The 22,403-nt window shown below is 45.2% G+C and overlaps 1 protein-coding gene across 7 annotated transcripts in view; it reads right to left on the bottom strand.

The window, feature by feature from the left end:
• Nucleotides 1–22,403, bottom strand: part of G9a (histone-lysine N-methyltransferase G9a) — a 101,597-nt gene that overhangs the window by 40,443 nt on the left and 38,751 nt on the right. For all 7 annotated transcript variants that reach the window (XM_089581688.1, XM_089581687.1, XM_089581686.1 and 4 more), the window contains 4 exons: nucleotides 18,040–18,140; nucleotides 12,433–12,621; nucleotides 8,740–8,828; nucleotides 1,451–1,573 (listed from right to left, as the gene is read on the bottom strand). In XM_089581688.1, coding sequence (XP_089437814.1) covers nucleotides 1,451–1,573; nucleotides 8,740–8,828; nucleotides 12,433–12,621; nucleotides 18,040–18,140 — 502 coding nt within the window. The remainder of the gene's footprint in view (nucleotides 1–1,450; nucleotides 1,574–8,739; nucleotides 8,829–12,432; nucleotides 12,622–18,039; nucleotides 18,141–22,403) is intronic.

Genomic DNA, 22,403 nt, shown 5'->3' on the forward strand with positions numbered 1-22,403 from the left:
AGTAACATATATTTGGACATGCATAGCATGCTCACATATCATTCCTGGGGGCACTTTAGGAACTTTTGATAAGACTAACAAATTTTCTGGTCCTTTCAAGTTCGTCTTAAAGGGAGTCCACTGCATCATGTATGTTACACCAACATAGATAGGAACAGCAAACACCACAAAGCACTCTTTCCAAGCATGTCACTGCATCATCGGAACTTTTTTTACCACAATCTAACTTTCAAGAAAAGTCACAATTAAATAATCCCATTCCCATTGTTTTGCCACTTCTACTTATGCCAACAACACAATAGAGAAAAGGAAAACATGGCTGCTAAAACACAATTCTATGAAAAATGCACTAATCCGTGGAATCATAGGATTGCAGAAAACTAGGGTCCCTTTCTTTCTTTCTCTCTCTCTAACTTACACTCATTCACTCTGATACCTACAGTGCCTGTTGAGAGCATTATTGTAGGGGGGATACAAGGAGAAAAATACATTTTCATGCAGACAGCACACTATATAGTAAAGGAAAAAAAAAGCAAAAATAACAAAACAAACAAAACTACAATACAACACATCCTAATATAAAACCGAACAAGTACTAAGGGAGAGTAAAGAAACACAGGAAGGTATGATATTCTCCTAATTGCACATTTCTCATACCGCAGTAATGGCGCCCATGTGTGAGGTAAAGAACTGGACCAGCGCTTAAGGGCTTAAAGTATTGCAACTAGACTGTTAAGTTCCAACGAATGAATGATGCTATCTTCAGGGCTAAAAATGCAGCTCAAAGTGAATTATACAATATGTACTTATATATGGCACAGAAATTTATAAAAGGAACAAATAAGCCTCTGCAATATGTGTCCAAGCTCATCTACCCTTATCCAAGACGTTTGCCAGTCTCAAATAACTTTCCCAGCAGAAATGAAAAAAACAATTTTTAAATGCACTTTAAAACAGCAACAAATCATTAAAGACTCCCTGAAATACTGTATCAAGCTCAATAAACAAAAGCTATGTCTAGACATGGGGGAGACTTTAATCAAGGCAGTTTCTTTTCCAGAAGTAAATTTTTATTATGAGGAACGTAGCGCAAAAGGACCAGGGCAGAAAAAAAAAACGCACACAGACACAGCACTCTACATGTTCAAAATGCATCAACACGATCAAGTATCTACTCTAGTAAATTTTTATTGGTACTCTAACCGAGCGCCTCTCCTCTCACAACTTATAGGGTCAACAATGTACGTAACAAGTCAGCAAAAGGAACCCACTGACTCTGCAGAGTTTTCAAAACGAACCGTTTAAGATACATGGCACTTATGTCATGAATATTTTCTTTCCATTCAGGACAGCAATTCCCGAATGTGCTTCGTTCTTCACTCGGGCAGCCTTCATTGCTTGACAAAGCATTTCTTTGTGGAAGGTTGCATGACTGCATACCCAAATTTACCTTGGCCTGAGGATTGGCACCTGCTTTGAGCAAGTACTGCACAACAGAAAGAGCACCAGCATCCACTGCTCTCATCAGGGGTGTGTACAGCTGATCATCTCCTTGGTCAGCTGAAAGGCCAGCCTGTATCAGAACAGAGAAGATAAAATGCCCACTCAACAGTTAAACAAGTAGTAAATTGAAAGCTAGAAAACAATGGCTAAAATCAAACCCCTTATGCCCACAGGTGGCGCTTCCTGGGTGACACCTTCAAAGCACACCTCTACATGCTACCGCAGCCTAGCAAATGCTGTGCTTGTCTTTTTTAGATGCAATACCTCCTGCTATTCAATGACCTCTTGCAGCAGAGTCAGTCGGCTTCCATTAATTCAATCTAGCTACGACATGAAAGATCAACCCAAATCATATGACGTTTGCAACAAGCAATGCGCTTAAGTTTGCGCCTAATTGAGCCTTAACTCACAAAATCTTGCAGTGATGACCTATAATCATGCGGATTGTGGGGATTGTAGACTGAGTTTTTGATGTCCTGGAGCGACTCGCGTTATGAGAGAGGCCGCAGTGGAGGGCTTCGAATTAATTTAGACCACCTGGGCCTCTTTAATGGCAGCTGACATCGCACAGCACTCGGCCATTTTTATATTCCACCTCCATCAAAATATGGCCTCCACGGCCGGGATCAAACCTGCAACCTTGGCATCAGCAGCTGAAAGCCAAACCAACTGAGCCACCTCAACGGGCTGCAATCATGCAGGTGCTAAGCAAATGACTTTGCAATACCAACTTGCACTGTAAAGCCAAGTCAGCATTGTGCTGACACGTCCGCAACCCTTTTACAAATTATACCAATTACAGTTGGCCACAGTTCTTGGACATAGATAGCTGCCGCCACTGCTGCAATGCCACACAAACTGTAGAATTGCGAAAGCTAGACATTCTGTTGGCTAATAAGAGGCCAAGTTCACAACACGTTCACACTAGGGGTGTGCGAATATCAATTTTTTCGAATACGAATCGAATACGAATACTTGGTTCCGAATATCGAATCGAATATCGAATAATCAAGAACAGACGCATTTAACCACTACAAAACATTTATTTAAGCACCCAAGAACATCACAGTTCAACTATCAGTGATGAAATGAGCACAAAAGGTGTGTGTGGCTGCACAAAAAGTATCAAAGTCTCGAACATTGTTCTTAGAAGAGTGGAAATAGTGGAAATATCAGAGAAGATGGCTAGTACACAGCATTGATCAAGGCTAGCTTGCCATAAGCACAAAAGCTTGTTGCTGGGATGAACATAAAAGGTTGTCGTGAAGGAAAAACCGGCTGCTCCACATGGTCAGGCAGAAGTAGTTCCCTTCTAGCTGAAACGACTTCTCCAGCCAAAGAAAATGCCCTCTCAATTGGCACTGAACTGACACGTATTGCGAGGTATTTCGTGCACAGCTCTGAATATACCAGCTTCGCAGGTTTAACCACAAAGAAGTTCACCAGCGCAGCCAGCTACTGCATGGCCCAACGTTACGCATTGCTCTGGGCGCCGCCATGTTGTTAGGCCGCCATGTCGATAGGACTTGCGGAACGAAATGAACGCTGGTGCTCGCAATAGAATATTCGGCTAGATACGAATATTCGCGTCGTGTCGAGTATTCGAAACAACACGAATACTTGGATTTCGAATCGAATACAAATACTAAAATTATAATATTCGAATTATATTCGAAAATTTCGAATATTCGCACACCCCTAGTTCACACATAAGAATGGTGCGTGACTGATCAAGGCCCACACACTGGTCACAACAGCGAGCAACAAAAATGGCAAAGCACTGTCCAGTCATAAGCTGTTTCTATGAGCAAACAGCTCTGTGAATGCAGCCAGTTTTGTGCTGATACCAGGCATAGCTTTCACAACAGTGACAAATTCCAGCATAAGAGAGTGTATGTACAGCCAGAGACAAGCGTCCCTGGACCGCGTGATTCGTAAACGAATCCAATAAACTATTATTAGCCATTGGCTCGAGACCACACTTCTCGAGCTGAAACAACAGGATTGTCACTTTTACCTCAATAAACATGCTCTGCAGCTGCTGGCCAATCATAAGAGCTACAGGCTTCATTTACGGATCACTCAGTCCATAGACTTTTGTCCCGACAGCATGAGCTCACAGCCTTCCCAAATCCTGCCACTTTGCCGATATTGTTTTGTCTACCCCACACAAGCCCTTTATTAGTGAGTGTCTATGGACCCATCAGGTGGTGTGCTTAGAATGCAGCCAGTAAATGCTGTGCCCATGCCAACAGGCTTCACAACCCAAGCAAAAATTTTGCCATCAGTACCTTTCGAATGCAAAATTTTGTTGAAAAGCTTATCTATTATCTTTATTGCTTGCTGGCTTTGGTAACTTTAAGGACCCATGAAACGGTTTTGAGCCACTAAGCATCCATGGCACGCACAAGTCCTCAAAAGCGAGCCAATAATATAAAAACTGCCTGTCCAGTATCTTACGGCGACGTCTGATGCCAATCCCTTGAGCGAATCCTGCCGTGCGACATCAGTCAAGCGAGGCTGTACACTGGCTCGACAAAAACTACAACAACATTTGCAGACGAAGAATGCACCAAGGAGTGCAGCGGAGGATGAAAGACTGCGATAGCGAAAAGATTGCAAGGAGGAAAGAGAAGGAGAGTACGGTGAGAGCACAAGAAAAAAAGCAGAGCAGGGGTAGGCAAGAGTAGTGTCATGCTCCGTCTGCAGGTCAGCGGCGGCTGCTGCAAACATTGTCGGCCGAGCTGAGCCACAGGGGCGGCAGCGCCAAGTTGTGGATTGCACTTGGCCGACGCCGAGCCCAAGTGCAATCACCATTCAGCACTGCGTGTTCAACCTAAGATTGCTTACCTCAACAGCTGCGCTCAAATTTTGCATTACCGAGTATTGTAATCAACGGCCTTTTTTTTTTCTCTTGTTGAGCACATCTGGCATGCACTCATCTCCACACCAAGACAACTGGCCAAGACGCACACAAGCAGCAGTTTTCTCCCGAGCGACACTCGTGAAATCATTTTTCACTCCAACTTGCTGCGGCGAATGAGGAGCTTGATGAGTGAGGAAGAGCTGCTCACACTCGTTGGGGAATACGCAGTGTTAGTGCTTGGCCACATGCACTAATGGTTTCCTCACTTATAACCAGTCTGGTACATGTTAAAGAAAATTACTGATTACAATTAAAATTACTTCATCTCAAACATAACTGATTACAGAGGTCAGTCACAGGCCAAGAAAAGTAACTGCACAATTACAGAAAAGTAATCAATTAATTATTAATGCGTTCATTGCTTTCAAACTTTTATTGCCATAACACAAATTTACGCAGACTATACCGTATTTACTCGCATAATAGGCGCACTTTTTTTCCAGAAAATCCGGCTCAAAGTTCGGGGTGCGCCTATTACGCGGGGTAAAATTTACGGAAATTTTTCGACTCGCAAAATTGAACACACCGCGTAAACGCACTCATGTACGGGCCGCACCCCGTTTTCGCGAAGAAAATGTTTAAAAAAAAGGTCCGTGTAAGGGCCGCACCGAAACTTTCGGAATGCACGCGCCGAGGCCTCCGCGATCGGCTCCGGCTGCGCGCAACGGGCGCTCGCGGAGGCCACACACGCGCACGGGAGCTTCCAGACGCCGCCCAAGCATTTTTCTTCCTCCATGCGCCCAAGGCCAAGCTCATCATCATCATCGTTTTCCTCCGCCGCGAGCTTTCGCTATCTATATCGCCATCAGCATCTCCAGCTCGTTTTTTTGTTGTTGATTTTTGGTGTCAAATGCCGGGATTTGCGGCAGCGCGATAGTTATCGTGGTTTATGGCTTTGCCGCGGAGCGTTGATGTTTTAGCTCGACAGGCAAGCACCTTAACAGCTACACGGCTGGGAGTTTGCTCTCGAACGCGGCAAGCGTGCGGCAGGTCGGAAAATACGACGTGGCCGAGAAGTGCGGCAGTTGCGACTGCGGCGTCCCTCAATTTTCGTACGCGACTCCAAGCGCCGAGATTTTCGCGGGCCTAAGTCGGGAACGTTTCCGGCTGGAGATGAAGCTTTCGAAACAGACGTTTAAAGTGAGCATCCCTGAAAACTGTGTGCGGCTGTTCTACGCGATGTCGTTGTACGTGCTGTGGGTCCGCAGCAACTGCGACGGCAGCAGCACTAGTAGGGACTAGTAGTCAGTTCAGCAAAAACTTTGTTAAAATAAAGATTGGGAAGCGGGGGGTGGCGAGGCGTCGGCTTGCAATCGTGTAAATACAGTATTGATCACAGTGCCTAGTTCGGGGTGCGCCTATTATGCGCGGAAATCAAAAAATCTGATTTTTCGCGCCCTAACTAGGGGTGCGCCTATTATGCGAGTGCGCCTATTACGCGAGTAAATACGGTAATTCACTACTGCGGCTTAATTCCTTGTTGTTACATGCTAATTTTCAGGAGTTGTGTTTTGAAATTTTTGGCCTTATATTTCTCCACGCTCCTATGTGAAAAGATCAGCAGCTATACTGAACACTCTCAATGTATGCGCTTGAGGGAAGGGCGGTACTATAAGGTAAAAACATCTTGAGCACCAGCTCGTAGTTGCACACACATGCCAGCTAGTGGGCCTTGCATGCGCAGTAGCTAGCACCATAAAAGAAAGTGAACTACCCATGACGAACTCTGGACTGTTTTTTTTTACTTGTTTTTGTGGTTAGCTCTTTCCCTACCATGCCCATTAAGCATTGTTAACGCACTAAGAAACACTTTGCGCACCGATTTCCAAACCTTCCGCATTGCTTACAAACACACTGCATGTCTGGATTATAGCCAGAGAACTGAAGTTTCGTTTCTGATGTAGTTTTCTTTTTTCCCATGAGGTGGAAATTTTTAAGTGCACTGTAAAGACGCGGTACCACGCTCACTGTCTGCTAAGGACGACTTCAGGGCCTCCTGTGTCACTTAGGGGCACGTTGCATCATCTGGCTTGTAAATTAACAACCAAAGCTTTGATCACCGACACTGCCATCATGTAACTGGCGATCGCAGCATCGGCGATGTAAGGGCAGGAAGCTCATGCGTTCATATCATCCACAGTGGGGCAGGGGGTTGTTCGTAACATCAGAATTTCTGCCCACTACACATAATGCACTCTGGCCAGGGCACTTTAGGAATTCGTATCAGCCGGAAATTCATATGAAACGGGAACGTACCACTGAGATTCTACTGTACTCTCAAATTGCTACCACTGACCTTCATTCCACATATCTATGGGTACTAGGAACAAGAAAAGGAGATGCACTGCGGAAGCGGAACAAAATGTCTCTTCCTTGCAGCCAATATAGCAGGGAAAGTTCCCTTTGTCGGTAGACATATGCTTGTTTGGTGGACAAACATTTCCAGGTTCCTGATTTCTTGGTTGCACTGTTAGGCACTTCTACAGTAGACCAATATAGGCACCGAGTGTCGCACTTCAATCTTAGTAGTAAACACTAGAAAAAAAAATTCATTCAAAAAAGGCAAGGACAAAGACACAGCGCAGCGTGACTGTCTTTTCATCCTCTTCTATGCTGCGCTATAATTTTTGAAATGAGAGAAGTCCACGTGGTCCATGTACTTTTCCTTCTCATAATACAACATACCCTAGCAGTAGTGCTACTTTCAACAAAATCCTTGCTTTACACGCCTTCTTGAGCTATATCCTCGCCTCTGTGCTCTGTGCGGAAGCCGCTGAGTACAGTGTAGTGGGAGGTAAGTTGCGGTGCCATCTGACAGGACTGGGGTCAGAGCCATCCTACAAAGCGGTCACTTGATATTTTTCTGGACGATAACTACCACTCAAAACAGCGGTGATCTGGTTGTCGCCCGGACATGTGTGTGCGGTGCCCCTTTGCAGTCGATTTGTAACCAATTACAAAAAAAAAAAAAGTAACTGAATTACCCCGAATGTTACCATTTCATAAATTAATCACCTAATTACGAAATTACAAAAAAATGTAACTGACTAGGAGTAATCAATTACTTGTAACGTGTTGCGCACAACTCGCTTTTAGTGCACAGACCTGAAACATTTCTGGCTTGCATTTAGTGGACATCGAGTTGAGTGGTGTTAACACCACTGTCGGGATGCCGAGCCGAAAGTGACGGCGGAATCAGCTGCAGTGATGCAGCAATGCTGGCGCTCATTGGCATTTTCCCGTCAGGTGCGACGCTACGAACCTGCTGCTCGCTGGCTTTCTCCCAGTTTGCAGTGCACAGAACACACATGTACACACATGGCACTCAGCTTTGCGACACATACGCTACCTAGCATTCATTACAAACGACACAAAATGAGCCTGGCTGCTGTGTAGCCACTGGCCACCAAGGCACTGATGCATGGCTGGATTAGCTGATGCAATGCAATGACGCTGGCGCACACTAGCATTTTCCTGTCACCTCACAGCACTCATAAAAGGGCACACAGTGAGGATGCCCCGGCCCAAGGATGCGGCCTCGACAACTTCATCACAAGCCTGTTCCCTAGAATTCATGATGAGTGCCACAAAATCACATAAAGAGCTTGCCACGCCCCAGACAGTCAAGGCTATTGTAACGAGACAACGGCACACATCAGATCGCAAGTGGCCATTTTGAAAGAAGTCTGTCAATGTGCTGCAATGCCATCTAAAAGGTTGGTTGGTTGGTTGGTTTATGGGGTTTAACGTCCCAAAGCGACTAAGGCTATGAGAGACGCCGTAGTGGAGGGCTCCGGAAATTTCGACCACCTGGGGTTCTTTAACGTGCACTGACATCGCACAGCACACGGGCCTCGAATTTCTCCTCCAAAGAAATTCAGCCGCCGCGGCCGGGATCGAACCCGCGTCTTTCGGGCCAGCAGCCGAGCACCATAACCATTGGGCCACCGCGGCGGCCCATCTAAAAGGGGTGCCGCGATTGGCAGGCAGACGTGTGCCAATTTAAGGAGCAATGGAAGGCAAGGCTTCTGCTGCATTCTGACATTTTAACAGACTATAGTCACTAGTTTCCTCACAATTATCAGTCGAATCATAAGGTAGCTTACCAGCACAAAACCCCATAAAAGGCAGACACAGCCAAACGACAATAACTGCACAGCCTGGATTTAACAGTAAATATGAGACCACTCAAAATTTGTTTCTGAAGTCTAGTTGACACAGAAGTGAAGGCTAGTCAAGAAAAAAAATCTTTCAGAACTGAGCAACTGAATGCCTACGGTTTTACAAGCACACAATAAGAGAGTTCCAACCTGAAGCAGCATGTGAACCAGGACTATGTTCCCTCCTTGGGCAGCTGCATGTACAGCTCCTGAGTCTGCTGGACCGAGTTCTCGACCAGCTGCAAGCAAAGTAACAAACTTTGCACTCACCGAGAAAAAAATTGGTGTTTCCGCTACAATGCAAGGCAAACACATTATGCAAAAATTACAAGTCACAATTGGCTTTTTTAAAACAGGGAGAAGAATGAGAAGGCAACTATTGGTTACATACAGATAAACGTCTTCAAACAAACTCTGTTTCACAGTTTTATGCCAGTTGCGTCCTATTTGCCTTAAGGGGGGACACTACCCTAACGAGTGAAATTTTGAACCACTTGCTCGATTTAACTGAAACTTGCAGGGCTGGTTTATATCACTGATGGGACCATCTGTGCCAAATTTCATCACTCCAGAATAAGTATGAAGCAAGTTATGCAACCTCTATGACAAGAATGACTATGCTTGCTTAGGAAAACTATCGTTTGGAAAATAAGTGCAATCTTCCAACTTTTTTCCATTATATGGCTTTAGGAATGACCAGAGCACACAACTGTGGAATTATTTTTCTTAATTTTGCTAATTTCAAAAGAATGCTGCCATATAAAAAATGGCATTCATTTTTCATCTCCACCACTTCTTTCAAATTAGGTTTTTTGGCATAAAAAGAAGGAAAAAATAGGCAAATTGAGCGCACAGTTGTGTTCCTCACAAAATTTCGCTCCAGAAAGTCTGCTACAATATTAATGTTATCAAGTAATACTGAAACGATAGTTTTCCTAAGCTGGCAGTTTACTAAAAAAACAGGAAATGAGAAAAATGGATTCAAAGATTGAAAATCACCCCACTGTATTTCCAAGCCTCTAATGTTCAGGAAAACCCCCCAGCAGCATATGTAAGCCCTCTTCTTCAATTCTATGCTGCTCAGCAGCTGTGGCTTGAAGTTTGCGCTTTTTTCTGGCCACCTTAGAGCTCTGAAGTGATTTTGCTCGCGCCCGCACCGCGCACAATTTGGTGTTCTCCTCGATGACCTTTGTAGTGTGCATGCCACAGCAAATGTCCAACTTCTCTAAGACTCTTTTTAGTCCCTTTGGTCCTTCATTGAAGTTTAGAACAGCTAGTGCTGCAGCTGTCTCGACAGTTCTGAGAGACGCAAACTCCGTCTTCGGACACCGTTTCCACACCAACGAGTTGAACGACTCGTTGGCATTCTGAGTCTGCATCCGCGAGCAGCGCGCAAGTAGGTCTGCTTTGGCCAGCCTGTTATACAGGGGCACGAGCTCCTTAGCTATGTCCCTGCTGAATGCTGGGCGGTGCGCCCGAGCCACTGACGGCTTGCCCGCGGCAAGCAAGGCCTGGTGCCTGTTGTAATGGCACCAGGAGTCCTCGCCATGCGGGCAGGCAAAATGCAGTGGCTTTTCATCTGTTGAGTAAGAATGAAAAAGGGTGGCCATAACCCCTGTCTGCATCTTCTTCACGTCAGGAGCATTTTCCTTCAGTGCAGAGGCATAGTATGCCGTCAATTTCTTCGACATTACCTTTGTCAATTTTCCTCTGCCTCCCAGGCCTCTCTTCTCCTTCTTCAGCTTTTCAATTCCAGTAAACACTCGTTTGGCAACATGATTTACACAGTCTTCTTTAGTTATTTCTTTATCATAGAGACCAAGTTTGGACACATGCAAAAATGCCTTACTGTCGCCGTCGCTCAGCACTGTTGCATATTGCATGTTGTGCAGCACTTTGGACCTGCTGAAAACAATGCCAGCAGCCTCCACCTCCATGGCATTTGAAGAGCCAGAAAAGTTTTTTTGGCAGAGCTCCTTGTGTGCCTCGGCCCATCCTTCATGATTTTCATCCCCAGGCTTGGGTCCCAAGCTGCACGCATGGCAGTAGTTGCTCTGGACAGAAAAGTCGAGCACGAGGCCAGAGTCCACCTCAATTGCAGCACCAAGCCCAAAGTGAGAAGTGTGGCCTCGTTTGTGCCACGTTCCGTCGTAGCTGACGCAAACGTCGAGCAACTCATCGTCTTGGGCTGCCTTTTTTTTTCTAACGGCCTGCGCGGCATCGTGCATAGCGTCGCGCGCAGCGTCCATCGCGGCGCCGTGTATCTTTTCACCTAGCAGCTGGTAGGTCTTGAGATGCATTGGTGGCGGACTATTCATGCTCGTGAACAAATTCTTTAACTTCACGAAGTTAATCCCGCAGTTCCGGGCAGCCAATGCGAGACGCACGGGCAGCTCCGGCTGACGGCTCGATCCCACGACGGGAGAATGCGGGACTCGGACGATGTTTCCGCACCCACTGCACAGAACAACAAACTGCAGGTTCGCGCCTGCACCGCTTTCTGTTAAATCAAGCGACTGCTCGCTGCACACGGGACACAACAGCGCGCTGATCATTGTTCTTACCGCTGCTACATCGACAAAACGGTAGCCAGTCGGCACTTGAGGCCCACCGCTGACGTCGGGCGTCGCACGCACAGTTGAGCCGTTGCGGTCGTCGCATTCTTGAAGGAGCGCGGCCTTCCTTTCAAATGCAGTCAGGACATCCTCGTCGTCGGGGCTTGAGTAAGATGCTTCGGTCGCCGGCGATGGAACGGAGATAGGCGATGGAACGGAGATAGGCGATGGAACGGAGATAGGCGATATCGGTCGTCCCATCGCTCTCGGTCGGCCTTTGCTGGCTCGGCCTCTCGCTTTCGTGAAGCGGCTTCGTTTGCCGAAGCTGTTCCGCGACGCGAACTTCCCAGCTGGCATTCTTCCAACAAAAATATATGTTTGCAGAAACCAGTTGAGCAGAGAGATAAGATCGAACGCAGGATGCGATCAAGCGTGGTCTGACAAAGCGAGGCCTCGCATAGCGCGAAACGTCATTTAAAACGTCACGTGCTGTGTTTGCGCCAATCACAGCTCAAGTTTCGGTTTGCTAGCCAATCAGGGCTCGCCGTCTTCAGAATTTTGCGTTTGCTTTTTTAACCTTTGCTGACGTTCCGCTCTACTCTCGACGGAAGCGTGCGCGCTCGCTGGAAAGAGGAGGAAACGACGCTTCTGACACGGGTACTCGCTGCTCGCTAGGCCTAATAGACGCTCCGCGCGCGCGCTTTTGAAAATGGCGATTGCGGGCCATTTTCCTCGACCCGGAACGACGCGCGGGCGCCGCCGACCTTCCAATAAATGAATATTTCTGCGTTTCTAGAGCACGCCCGTGAATAAAATTTTGCCTAGATGTTCTTTATTAGTCCGGGAATCGAAAACGAGGATAATCCAAAAATGGACTTTTTGGCCCAAAATTGCGGTTTTTTGCACCGTGTCCCCCCTTAACTCATACTATAACAAATGCTGCACACACCAAGGCTGATAAGAATTTACAGTAGACTCCCAATAAGATGAACTCGGTTAAAACGAATTCTCAGATAGATGAACAATGTGAGACCATTTTGTTGGTTGGCCATCGAATTCAATTTTAAAAAAAATCCATTTAGGACGAACTGTTTAAAGTGTGTTATGACGAACTTTCGCAGCAACTGCCAACTACGGCGACCCCGTGCAACGACACTCGCGGGGCGTCCGCATGGCTCTGTCAAAGAAAGAAAAATTATAAAATGCTTCTAGGCACTCCACAATCCTGGTGTACACAAACAAGTGCAGGAATGAAAAAAAAAGGAGCAACAGTAACAACATGACTCACCAAGACAGTGGACAACTCTATCAACATCCCCTTGACGGCAGGCAGCTAGCAAGGTGGACGTGCCCGCTGCACCCTGGAGTACCGGGCGGTTACTGGTGGACGTTGCCGACTGTCGCAGCTGGCGAACTAGATGGTCCAACTCTTTGCGGCTAGGAACCAGCGAAGGATCTTCAAATGCTGGAGATGTGGCTGCACATAAATAAAAAGTCATCACTGTACCTGACACCTCTTTTGTGCCCAGGCAGCAGGTTCCAAGCATGGTTTCAAATACATATAGGTACACTTTCTGTCCTGTACATGTTTTTGACTGAGACTAGGCAAAAATTCTCAGAATGCCTTGCCACTCAAGCACGGCAGGAAAAGACCCTTGTCATTGCAGAGTGCTGGCTTCCTGGCATTGCAAATACAGTAAAATCTCATTAGTTTGGACTTCAAAGGACCGAAAGAAATGTATGAATAAGCCAAGGATCCAAATTAATGAATGGTCCTCAAAAAACTACCAAAAAGCATCCGCATCATGGGGAATTTATTTCGTGAAAAGCTGGGCAGTGGTTGTCTGCTTCCGAGATGAAAACTGTGCAGGAGTGACAATTCAACGACCAGCGTTTAGGCCACCGACGCGCCAATGAGTGTCTAAACAGAGCACAGCCGTGCACGGCTGGCTGGCCCATGCGCAGCCAATAGCCGCCAGCTGGAGTGCTCCGAAAAGTTAAATCGAAACAATGCGGCCGGGCCACTTTTTGCTGACAAGTGCCCTTTTAATTTGTCGTGCCTGCCATTGCGTGCATGTCAGAGGTTCATGGACAAAGCTGCACCATATGCAATTCAGCCTTGAAGAGGGCTATTTAGAAAATCACTTGCTTTTTCTGTCACACTTCGACACGGTCCTCCACCAGGAGCTAGTTTGAATTAAGAGGAGACACGGGTCAAAAAAAGGCATTTTCATTTAAAAAATCAGTTTTGTGTTTTTGGCTGTTTCAGCGACATTGACCCCACCTCTTTCACATATAAAAAAATAAGAGCTGGAAATGATTGGGAATTTATAAAAAAAATTGGAGGGGACACTTAAGCTCCACCTTACAGGTATGCTGCGATAGTATAATGAGTTAATGCCCATATATGCAGAATTGGTCATTTTCAACTTTATTCATACCACTTCTTGTGCATAAGGTGCAGCAAAGAAGGGCTGTGTCACTACACTACACGTCTGTTGTGTCATCGCCATATTTATCGCGGCGTGCAGCTCCAGCAGACGACGCTAACAGTGGAGCGCGCCCTGCAGCCAGCCCAAGAGAGAGTTTCGCCGTGAACGCCAAGGCAGTGGCTGCGGCGTGTGCAATTGGAGCTGGACACAATCAACTTGATTCAATTTTGTGCGGTTCTTGGTTTATCGAAGCTGAAGCACCATAAATTGCTCAATGCCCCAGCACACACCCCTATTCTCAGAACCAGCCAGGCCAAGACAATGCTGCCCACCTACAAAAGGTTGACAGAGAAACAGCTACTCACTCGCCGTGTCAAAGGGAAAACTCAAAACGCTGCCAAATCACTGAACAGTAAGTATTGATTGGTGTGCCCCAAGACGAGGTTTGCCTTGCACACTGTCGTGGAGATGGCAACATCACTCACTGTCCTGTGGTTTGACTGAGGTCACAAGGGCTACGAACAAGTTCTGCAGGAACCGGGAGTGTTTCCCTCAAGAAAACTTGGTTGGGCTGAGCAAGACTGTGACAAGAGAAGGATTTCCAGTATGTCAACGAAGCAGACAGCAGAGGCAAGGCCCTCACCGTCGCCACCTAGCCAAGAAGACTCGTTTTGAAGATGCTGCTCACAAAGATTCTGAGGGAGCAACATATGGTGCGGGTGAATTCTAAAGTGTTGCACTAGATCTGGATACCATGGCCTACACTGTGTGCAATTTTCATGCACATAGCACTGCCAAAACAGAAATAAACAACATCTGTGACTTTCAATCGCGTTTTTCTCAACTTCTTATTTGGGACAAACATGGCTTTTGTGCAGAACATTTTGTGTACTTATTGTAGTCCAATCAAGGCCAAATTTGCCCTGCATAAGATATGCAGAAGGCATCTATCTAGATTTTAATGCAATCAGTAATTACTTTAAGAATGAAAATTTAAAAAATACTCAGGCACCAGTCATTGAAAATGAAGTAACAGAGAAAATTCTCGCAATATGTAGCATGCCAAGAGAATGACATTGTCTTGCTTGTCTGCACTCCATGCAGCATTAGGGACAAGACAAACCATTTTGCTTCGCTCTATCGTGCGGACTGCTACGTACAGCAGCTACACAAACATGCACTGTTTTATGCATGGCACGTAGAACATGAAAGCATCAAGCTAGCTTAAAACTAAAAACATATTTGGAATGAGGAGAATGCGCTCTATAAGTCAAATTTTCACCTACCTAGCACTAATATTAAAAAAAAAAAAGGTTTCTGAAGAGCATCTCCCCTTAACCAGTGTGAGCCCAGCTGCATCAAAATTAACGAGCGTCCAATGCCATTGACTTGCACAGGCGGTGGCCAGGACTACGCCAGCAAGGCAAATTATCCAAATTTTTGAATTAACGGAAATCAAATTAAAGAGGTTTTACCACACAACTCTCCAGGTACTCCCTGCCTTGCCATCAAATGAGTGCACCATTTGAGAGCTAAGAGGTCTCAGCTGCACAAACCAGCACAATATTACACAGGCAAAGCCTGCCATGGCTTGCTCAGGTTAAAAGGGACACTGAGGGCAACTCCAACCAATTATTGTTCTTAGTAAAACTAAATTCTCTGGCTATTTCTGGGCAAGTTATGTTTGTCCGGCAGCAAAATATGCATTTATGGCTGAAAAAACTGAATTTAAAAATGTTCCCAACCATTCGATTCAAGCTCATGACGTCTACACCAAGAAAGACTTGATGCCGTTTTGCAGTGAATGGCGGTGTAGCATAACCTTTGGGATCTGCACCAAAAATTCAGTGCTGACGCACACAGTTTACTTGCGAAATCAACCGCTGATGGCGACAGCTGTATTTCATTTCATGGACTTTTCTAGCTACAAAAGCTGTTTTCGGTAAGAGTGGTCTCTTTGTCATTAGAATGCTGTAGTCTATCACACAAGCCAAATTCAATTTGTCCTCAGTGTCCGTTTAAGGTTTTTGAATAACCATTCAACAATAGCAGCCATGAGAGTTGAGCAGCCCTCTTGGTGCAGCAACTTAGGAGGCATTCAGAAGTCCACATCCTGAAAGCACTGCAAAGATATGGAACACACACCATGCTGTGTAGCCCCTCTTACATGCTGATGAGTTCAGCAAACACCTGTAAGCGCCTGCTGTCATCAGAAAGCTCATAGCTTAATTGGTATGATAAACATGTAATACTGCACTACGAAGACAAGGACAAAAGGAGACATGAGCGAAAAGAAGTAGGCTGCAGATGTCCCCCCCCCCCCCCCCCCTTTTTTTTTAAGCACAGTATTACCCTGTTACCCTGCTGTTACGCTCCCAGGTGCTGCGTATTCCCGGCTGCTACATTTTCTTGAGCCCGTCCACCCAAGCTCCCATAGAAACCCATACAACACAAACTCTGCTGTTACATCGCAACTATGGCAGTTTTCCCACATGCTACATTGTGAATGTCACTTCGCATTAATGGTTCACCCCATGCTGGCATTTCGACAACCTACATTTAGCGCGCAGAAAACGTCGGCAGGGCCAAAGCGGAACTCAACACGATTGGAGATTGGCTGCCACCGTGCTCAGCGGCTTCTGGCATGTTGCACGGTGCACTCGCGACAATGCCGAGCACGCTTACGGGTGGCATTCATTTTGTTGCGGCTGTTGGTGCAGTTCCATCCCTGCTGCAATGCGAGCGCTAACGGCCGAATGCATGAAAACGAAACCATGCCATGGCAAACCCTACACGGGCAGTGCTGTACAAAATTCAGTTGCACGGGTTGACCCGACACATTTTTCTGTCATCCATGGTTTTCCTGGCGTCTGCAGCTTAAAAATGCAATTTCTAGATTCCAGTAGAAGAGGACTGTGTTTTAAAGCGGCATCCGCCAAAACAGTGCAGAAGCACGCACGCAGGCCCATTGCCCGCTCCATGCACCCGCCCTCTATGCTACTGCCCCCCCTTCCATCAACAGCTGCTCAGGCAGACAGAAAACCACTGGAGGGCATTTGGGACTTCCTGTGCATGCGAATGATCGTGAAAGCCACAAAGCCTTGCAAATTCTACAGAAGCATGTTCCCCTTACTACAAGTAAAACAAAACAAAAAAAATGGAAGGCAAAGATGCGCATTTTTTTCCATGCACACTTCCCGGCTAGTATGTTTTTATCCACAATCCCGTGAAAAACTTAACAGCGAGGTTTCACTGTAAACTGCTACAGACTAACTAGCCCACAAAAATCTTATGCTAGGTATGGTGATCGTATTGATAACAGGGCAGCACTAGTTCCAAACCAGATCTCAGCAGAAACATTTCATGTTTTTAGCTTGCCCTTAAATGACTGACAAAGTATCATGAAGCTTTGCTAAGTTATTAAGTTTATAAGTAGATGAGTATCACTGAACAAGCGCTATTAATGTTGTTGCATATAAAATTATTTCTGCTGATGCTGTTGGTTAACAGCATACAGTGAAGCAACCTATGAACCAAAACATTATTAAAACCTTGAAATACAGTAGGATCCCACTGTTACGTTCCCAGGGTGCTGCATTTTCCCAGCTGCTATGTTTTTGTGAGATATTCCGGTCCAAGCTCCCATAGAAACCCATGCAATACAAACAGTGCTGTTGCATCGCAACTGTGGTAGCTTTAACGTATGATGCATATCAAATATCGCTTGGCGAAATTTATCCTGTGCCAGGATTTCGATAGCCTATGTTTAGTGCGCACAGAAAGGCGATAGCACACTGCCAAAGTGGTACTCTTAGACTCCACTGACGCTTGGCCACAACAGTGTACAGTGGCTTCTGGCGTATTCCAAGCACGCTGATGCTGAGCATGCTTACTGGCAGTGTGAATCTTGCTGTGGCTGCTGGTGCAATTCCATTGCTGCTGTGGCACAAGCACAAACGACCGAAAGCCTGAAAATGAAACTGCGCTGCGTGGGCAGCACTTTACAAGATGCGGTTTGCACTGGGTTGATTGACCCCGAGGCCTATTTCTGCCATCCGCACTTTCCTCGTCGCCTACAGCTTAAAAACATAACTCATAGGTTCCAGTAGATGGGGACTGCAGGATTAAGGTGGCTGCCATGAAAACAGCACAGAAGTGAGCATACGTGACCAAACTTCGCCTGCTCCATGTGCCCTCCCATTTCGCAGCTGCCTCACTTCCACCAACAGTGCATCGAGCAGACAAAGAGCCATCGCAAGGTGTTTAGTACATTTTGCGTTTGCAAATGCCAGAGAAGCATTGCAAGAAGTAAAAAGAAAAAATAACTGTAGACAATGATGTACATTTTTATCATGGGTGCTTCCCAGCTACTAAATATTTTTCCTGCAGTCCCATGAAAATCATAACACTGGGGTTCTAATGTATTATTAAACATTGTGCACTGAGTAAAAAAATGCACTTACCATCACTGGTCTCTTTTTTCCTTGAACCTGTATCAAAGTTTGGACTCCTTACTGCAGGCCCTGGAGGCTTTGACCTTGCAGCAGACATCCGTGCACGAGGGCTGCAGTGAAACAAAAATATCTGTCTGCAGGGTGATACTTCACACCTTAGTTTTTTTCCTATATTGGGAAGAAAAGTAACAGCATGACACTACACATGACTGCATCCATTTAAAGGCAGAACAATACAGAATTTCACATCCAGTTCCACTGGCTTTGCCTACAAATTGACCAAATTGCCATGCCTTATTCCATTTAGAGGTGGCGAAAATTCGGATAATTTAACTGGTGAATACTGTGGAGATGAACCAAACAAACAAAAACCCATTAACTAGCATTCAGACTTGCAGAATACAAAACAAATCAGTGGCTCCCAGGCAAAACTCCTTTCCTGTAGACTACACCACCATTCAGAGCATCACTTCAAGCGCAACTTAGTTCGCATTTTAAATCAGACCATGACAGTGAAGGAAAGAATTAGGTCAAGTGCAGAAGGAAATCAGGAGTTATACTATATCTCTCATTTCATAAAAAAAGTTCAGCAGTGAAGAAATGTAAAAACCACATGTAAAGAAAGCTAAGAGTACACTTAAAGTGCGCCCTCCAAATAATAATTAGCGATGCCAGTAGAAGGCCAAATGTTTAAAAGTACACTAAAGAGTAAAGTCAATTTAGTGCGTAGTCCAGTTGCTTCCAAACATTGCAGTTTAAAGTCTCCATACTATACTCCATCTCATAAACCCCTTGCAGCCCTACAGAAAGAAGGCAGAGAACATCTCAGCCAATAAGGAGAGTACATTAAATGTGCTCCTCCACATCTCATCGTCTGGTGTTGTCTGCTCATGGTGTACACAGATATGGTTAGAAAAGAGTATAAATCGATGCTGTCTATGCATCATAAATGTATGCATGCTTACGTGCGCTAGACGCAAGCATTTTGCGGGAGGTTACTCCACTTGTCACAGTGGCACTTCTAGTTCAGTGCATGCAAATGAAGAAGCAATGATGAGCTCAGCCTAGTGGTGCCATCTAGTTGTAAGAACAGCAACAATTTTTGTCAGCAAATGACGTTCCCCTTTAGGCCTAGAAGCGAATTGTCACTGTAAACAAAAAATAAAGCAAATTCAACTTATAGGTATTATTATAGGCGAGATAAGACAACGTGAAAGCCCGGGGCCCATTTACGGCCAGTGAATGTATTGAAAACGGCCATATGACGAATCCAGTCTAAAGCGAGAGGTCCTGCTTCGAGGGCACTGTCATTTTGGAAACATTACTTTAGCGTACGCAACAACCACACACGCTAAACTCTCGAAATAGTAGACGTAACACGAGTGTACTGTAAGGCGCGATTTGAAATAGTGCTTGCACGTGTGCACTTTGAAGCATACTATCCTTTTAGAGTATGCTATCCGATATGCCCTTTTATACTGCACTACATGCTGCAGCGTCAGAATGTCGCCTATGCACTCATTGCAGCTTTGGCACTGCTGCAAGGAACTACCAAGATGGAGTATATACTCACTGCTTCATATGCGCATACATACACTGCCACAAGCAGAAGCCTGCAGACCACAAGAGCAGTGGTCGGACTGCATTCCAAGAGGCGAGACTCAAGCAATACACTTACACGTCATTTTGTCGATGCTGGTCTGCTGCTTCACTTTTGTCAATAGGTTAAAGGTACACTAAAGAGGAATCTGAACTCGTCTTTTTACCGCAGGAAATCGATCTACGGCGTTCCGAGCAATCTTAGAAACTTCAAATTATTGCCCTGTGCAGCTGATTTCCCCAATTTAAATCGGATTAAACGTCCCGGCTCCCACCTTTTTTAGAAATCGCCGCAGACGGTAGGAGGAGTCAATTAACGCTTGGAGTGCCTTTGTGCCTTTCAGGCAGTCACGTGGCGGCTTCGCTTTAGCTTTTATTTTGTTTAGGTTTCCGTAAATAAACAGATCCAATGTAAATTGAAAATAACCAGTCCCAAAAGACAAGGAACAAGAGAAGGAGTGTTCACACCACGACTGGAAATTGGAAAAAAAAAAAAAACAGATCCAGTCAGAGGCTACACAGCTGCAAATTAGGCCCACAGAAAAAAAAATATGTGTGGCCTCTTTGCTTTCGGCGATCGCTACGTATCACTATGCCGATGGCAGAGCAGCAAGCCACCATGGGACTGGCTGAAAAGTTGGTTGACTCCTCCTACCATCTGCGGCAAGTTCAAGAAAAGGCGGGAGCCGGGACGTTTAATCCGATTTAAATTATGATAATCGGCCGCACAGAACAATAATTCAAAGTTTCTAAGAATGCTCGGAACGTGTAGATGAGTTCCCGCGGTAAAAAGACAAGTTCAGATTCCTCTTTAGTGCACCGTTAAGCAACTGCTCAATGGAAGAACGTGTTACTACTTTAACAGCTACTCAACAGCATGCCCCTGAGTGCACCTGCAGTATGCACAGAGGAAAAAGAGAGTATGGCTCTCACAGCAACACCCCATATGCCTCTTCTGAGTTACTCAGCTTGCCAAGACATCCTGTGGTCTCCAGATCTTTTTAGTGCCAGTTCTTCATAATAAAATCACTTTCAGTGAAGCGGTTTGTGCCTTCTCCACTCTACATGACACGCAATGCCATCTATGACACCTTTATAACAAGCAAGCTGCCCATTCTACCCCAACCCAACAAACTTATGTGCTTGGCTGTGCTTCACCATGCTGACTATCTCAGCATAAGTGTAGAGCTAACACAACTTAGCATCGCCAAAATTACTTTTTTCTGGAATGTACAATGTGAAGCACGGATGTCACATAATCTCTTATTCATCTTTAGTCTACAGTGGCCTGAAATGGAAATTTCCTTAAGGTGACAGTCGTATCATGCTAGAATGAACATTGCTATAGTGAAATTTCCACTATAACAAAGTAATTCCATTACCCTTCAGTCAACCGTACAAATAATGCAATTAATTTTCCTCTAAAACAAACAATTTTAGAAGTGGGCTTCCATTTAAACAAAGTTTTAGCAAAGTAAAATTAAACTTGCAAATTCATTTTGCAATTAAAAAACTTAAGGTCAGCAATTTGTTTATTTCTGCACATCCAAAACTGTTCACAGAGTTTAATATCATTGTTTGGTATCGCTAAAAATGGACGCCAAAGGCAGTATGCCCATTAACCCCATAAGGGCTCATTAAAAAAAAAAGTACCAAAATGGCTCATTTTTTTATGACCTGAAATGCTTCAGTAACATGATTAAAACACAGAAATATCTGTGAAAACATTTTAAGAGAGAGAATAATGTTTTATTAGCCATTATGTATTGTCCACTCTAGGAACTTCAGAAATAAAGGGTCGATTCTGAATAGTACACAAAATGTACTATTCGTCCATTGATTTCGAGATTACTAACGATGTGATCTATGCATCTCTGCGGCACCAATTACGGCAGCCAACAACTGTTTCAGTGAGGCTTTCTTTGTCTTCAGACTCGCTGTCGTTGACAGTCTCGTCACTGTCAAGTTAGAATAAAACTCAAAAGTCTACACCTCATCTCCTGTGCTCTGATCATCCGACGGATAACACTCTCCAGCACTATAACATTGCACGGGATGCCATGTTTGTTTGAAAGCATGGGAAAATCTCATGCTAACAGTGAGCACACAAGGAATGCCTTCTGTCAGATAGTGTGAAAACTCCCAGCCAATAAAAGCACACATGAAAGAATGGGTGCTGCCATCTATGCTTTAAATGTAAAAGCACCATTTGATGAGTACAACTCATCAAAAGCCATTTACAAAGCAGAAAAACACTCACGACGAGGTGAGCTCGTCACAAGCAAAAAAGCGGCGATCGCTCATGACGAGCTCAGGTCATAATGAAACCTCAAGGGGTTAAGCGGTGCCACTGTCACTCCCTGCAGGTTTTGCTCACAGTAACCACATTGTAAACTCGTATTATTGCGGCATGTCCTCACAAAATTTAGTAGTTACCGTTCAAGGAGGTTATGAGCCAAGTCCCTTCTTAAACTGACGAGCGATGAAAAACCAGTGAAGCAAGCTGCAGCCATGATAGCTATACCTGAGCAGTGAGCACGTGAAAATTCTTCCTAGCAGTGATTCTTTCATCACCGATGCTAACAGTGAACTACCTAGTTTAACTAGTGTTTCCTTTCGCCTCACTTGATCTGAGTGCAAAATGCAAACGATAACAGACCTTCAGCTCATGACTCGCCTTCTGCACCTCAAAGCCTAATTACAAAAGCAAATGCTAGTAAAGCGCTTTCCACGGGTATGTAGGCAATGCAGCTTTCTTATCTTTTTCTGCCATC

Source organism: Amblyomma mixtum, chromosome 3 (genome assembly GCF_055824585.1).
Source record: "Amblyomma mixtum isolate Tamu chromosome 3, ASM5582458v1, whole genome shotgun sequence".
Lineage (NCBI taxonomy): Eukaryota > Metazoa > Arthropoda > Arachnida > Ixodida > Ixodidae > Amblyomma > Amblyomma mixtum.